Source organism: Poecilia latipinna, unplaced genomic scaffold (assembly GCF_001443285.1).
Source record: "Poecilia latipinna isolate Pla-1442-1.1 unplaced genomic scaffold, P_latipinna-1.0 Scaffold5218, whole genome shotgun sequence".
NCBI classification, from domain to species: Eukaryota; Metazoa; Chordata; class Actinopteri; order Cyprinodontiformes; family Poeciliidae; genus Poecilia; species Poecilia latipinna.
Window position 1 is genome coordinate 9,456 of NW_015117834.1, and position 4,051 is coordinate 13,506.

At 37.1% G+C, this 4,051-nt stretch overlaps 1 protein-coding gene across 1 annotated transcript; it reads right to left on the bottom strand.

The window, feature by feature from the left end:
• Positions 1-15: 15 nt before the first annotated feature.
• Positions 16-4,045, bottom strand: LOC106943377 (sterile alpha motif domain-containing protein 9-like). The gene is made up of 3 exons (XM_015026686.1): positions 2,690-4,045; positions 1,309-1,335; positions 16-1,164 (listed from the first exon to the last, which is right to left on the bottom strand). Exons 1-3 carry the CDS (start codon positions 3,657-3,659, stop codon positions 1,109-1,111), a joined length of 1,053 nt encoding a protein of 350 aa, XP_014882172.1. The 5' UTR covers positions 3,660-4,045; the 3' UTR covers positions 16-1,108.
• Positions 4,046-4,051: the final 6 nt, after the last annotated feature.

Genomic DNA, 4,051 nt, shown 5'->3' on the forward strand with positions numbered 1-4,051 from the left:
CATTTGAGACATCAATTGCCTTTTTTTCTGCTTCAATCTTCTCAACCTGCAGTTTTGAGTCCCTCTCGAGGTTTTTTAAAGAGGTTTGAAGCTCTTTGACTTTATTTTTGTACTGTTTTACTTAAGACAACCACTGAGGCAGGTGGGAACTCTGGTTACAAGTGTAATTGTGTGAGTGTAACACTGTGTTGAACAGTGTTGGTTGGTTGAGTCTCCTTTTGCATGAATCACTGCACACCATCAACCATAGAAGGTTGATTGTGTGTTTTAGTAATCAATTATATTTTATCACACATTTATAAGATAAACAGGAAATCAGTTATTTTTCACACTTTTATTAGTGTACTCTGTCATATATTAAAGGCATACAGCATACATTAAATGAGTGTTTTTAATTGACTTGCTCTCCAGGAGAAATGAATCTGTTTTAATGAGCGGTAACGGTAGCCTGCTGCTCAAGTGTCTGGTGAAATGTTTACATTTTCATGGAAGAAATGAATAGTGTTTAAATGATTATAAGTTCTGCTTTCATTTTTATGGACAGAGGTGTTTTTGGCTTTACGTGTCAGAAAACATGTTAGTGTCATTACACAAGTTTACGAGCTTGATGTAGTAAAAAATCTAAATGAAACAGAATACAAAGATATAACAAAGATTTGCACTAGCTTTGCATGTATGTAAAAAAAAAACATGGGTCAATACAATAGGCAAATTCAATTAATAATAATACTGAACATTTGGTAAAAGAAGTAGATGTATTTGGGAAATGATATTAGGACAATATAAAAATGTGAGTACCTCTTTTTTTCTCTGTTGTAATAATAAAAAATACATTTAAGAAAATCCTCCCCAAGACCCAAAACAAAACAGTCTTCCATGTAACGTAAATCATGACATCTTTTTGAGTAATTATTTCACAAAAAACAAATCACAAACAATACAAAACTCAGTGCATTGCATAACCACCTTTAAGAGACATCATTGCAGTGTCACGTAAAGTAACAGTGAAATGTATTCACGCTCTTCTTTCTAACTTTGTGTCCATTCATTCACAGATTTCGGACTTCGTTCCCACTACAGTCCTCTCAGGCTCATCTCTGGTCTTTAACTAGACCACATCAGCACCTTGCTTCTGTCCTGTTTCAGTCATTCCATTGCTGCTTGCTGCAATCATACAACAATAGAAACACTTCTTCAGAAGGACAGTCACAATTATAAGGAGAGCAAATGTTAGTGATTATTGTAGTCTTAGCATCACAAATGCACTTGAAAAAGCAGTTAAAGTCGGAACAAATGGTATTTTCTTACCATCAGGGGTTTTTATTTTTTGGTCTCCTAAAATGAAGAACAAGGAAAAACTCAGAATTGATGATAGCCATATATATATATATATATATATATATATATATATATATATATATATATATATTACAAAGCAAAAACTTTTCATACAGTACATACAGTTGGATCTCAATAAATTAAAAATTTAACTTTTCAGTAACTCTGTTCAAAAAGGAAATTCAATTTTGAATGGATTTATTATAAACACTGGAATATATTTGAAGCATGTCTGGTTGTTTTGATTACGGCTTATAACTAGACCTACATTCAATTTTCTCAGATACTATCAATATTGCATAAAATAAATTAACACATTTTCAACAAAACCAAGTAGTTGGCCTTCTGAAAAATACTGTATGTGTTAAACAGTGTTGGTTGGTTGAGTCTCCTTGAGCATGAACCACTGCATCAGCCTGTTTTTATCTTGAAATAATCACAGCCTCCATCTCTTATGGATTGTTGGGTCTTGTGTCTCTCACCGTCCTATTAGTGATTCTCCATAGAGCTCAGGTGAGGCATGTTTCCTGGTCAGTCCATATTTGTATGTGTGTGGTGACCCCTGAGCCACCACCTTCAGCTGCAGTCAGTGTCCTGGCTTTACTTCCATATGTACGCTGACAACACACAATTTTATATGCCAACGCATAACCCTAGTCCATTAGACTCAATGGGTCAGTGTGTCCATGGTAGCAGTGAGTGGATGGTTCAAATTTCCTCCATAGTCTGATAGAAATGGTGGAAAAACCATAATTTCTTGCCATAAAAGTGGGAGGGGTCAAATAGATTCAATATGGCTAAACACCACAGATCATGAGATTAATGTCTCATGATACGAGATACAAGACAAAGAAAAACAGATGCTCTTATTTTTAGTATGTTGTAATACTTTCTATGAAGATGTCTGTAAAGTAAAATACTTATCCTGACCAAATCTAGAAAAATGGATCACATCAAACAAGGACTTAAATCACTGTACTTGATTGGTGTTTATCAAATAATTGATTAAGAAACTCTTCTATTTGTCTTTAACGCAGTAAAAGATTTTGAGTGGAAATGCATTTCTGAGTTCCTTGTCAGAATCATCTAGACCCCTCAGGTCTTCAGAGAACTGCTTTTACTCCAGAAATTAAACAAGAAACAAGACAAAGTGGCAATTTGTTTCTTCAAACTTAGCAAAAGTTGTGACCCTGGGACCCTGCCCAAAAATTAAGTGCCAGAGTAACATGTCTACTTTGACAATTTTTAAAGGGTCAACTCTGAGATACTAATGCATGTAGGTCTTAAATCCCATCACACGACATTGTAAAGAAATATGTAGTATTTTCTTTGTAGTGAGTAGTTTTCTTACCCTCGGTCACCAGTTCTCTTCTCCGAATGCTGAAGGCTACTGGACCTTTGATGGTAAATCCAAGGTAGAAGGAGACATGACCTGATCTGCAGAGACAATCCCTTCGGTTTGCGTCTACCTCAACTTCGGTGCCTCTGAATCTTGCATAGACTCTGTAGTTTCGCACCGCTCCTTCAACTTTGAGAAGGCGTTCTTCAACTATGGAATCTCTGAAGATGCTCTCATTCTTCCAGTTTGTGTTTGATTCTTGCAGTGCATCTTTGGTCCACAAGATCTCAAGAACCCGTCGGTGAACAAATCTGTTCAAGCTTACGCCTGGTCCAAGAAAAAACAGAGGTCGGAGGTATCTTGATCTAAACATCGTCTTGTATTCTCGCTCATAAGCATGACTTGCACTTTTTATTAACTGATAGAGATCAGGAACTGGTTTGTCTTCATTTGTAGGCCAAGACAGAAGCAGAGAGAGAAGATGATATTCTGCTTGTGTGACAGAGGACGGTGGCTTTCTTAGCTTTAAAGCATTTTTATAATCATAACTGGATATTGGCTTGTTTTTGTTTGCAAGCATGATCGTTGCAAGTACAAAGTTGACAAAAGCATCAGTATTTGAGTTTTTTCCTTGTGAAATTTCCCTCCACCACTCTATGATATATTCAATGTGTGAGGTGCATGTTCGGTCTAGACATGAGAGGACCCCAGCAGAGGTGATGGCCAGTTTCTGCTTCAGTTTTTGGAAAGTCTGTTGGAGTCTGTCATTGTGTTCAGGGACAGAGTCTCCAACATACTTTTTGTAGCATGCTGAAGCTTCTCTAGAAACATAAGCTTTGTCTTTTCTCAGGACAGACTGTGAATAAATGAGGAAGGTGTCGAAGAATTCCATTTTTTTCTCAACTTTCTTCCTGAGATTCTCTATGAGGTCCCTGAACCTAAAGAGTTTGTTGTCTCCCAGTGATTCCAGGACTGAGCCCATCGGCACATTCTTTGTAAGCACTTCCTTCCAAGTCTTATTTTGGATGAGGAGTAAGTCAAAGAGAATGTTACAGACCTGCAGGAAACCAAACTGCCCTCTGGTGTTTAAACCCCACAGGACTTTAGATTTCTCATCTTCTGTCAAACTTTTCCTGTGTTCCTCTTCAGCAAGTTTTTCTTCATGCTCAAAAGCTTCAATGGCCTTCTGGGCCAACTGCAACAGTTCTCTTGGTTCAATTGAAAGCTTATTGTTCCTCAGATGGTTTTTATGAACTTGGCCCAACGTGTCAGCAATAACGGATTTTTTGGGGTCTCGTTTTATTTCCTCTTTTGCCCAAAATTCAGCTTCCTTGTAGTCTTCAAGTTCTCCATAATAAAGCCTGGCAAGTGCCT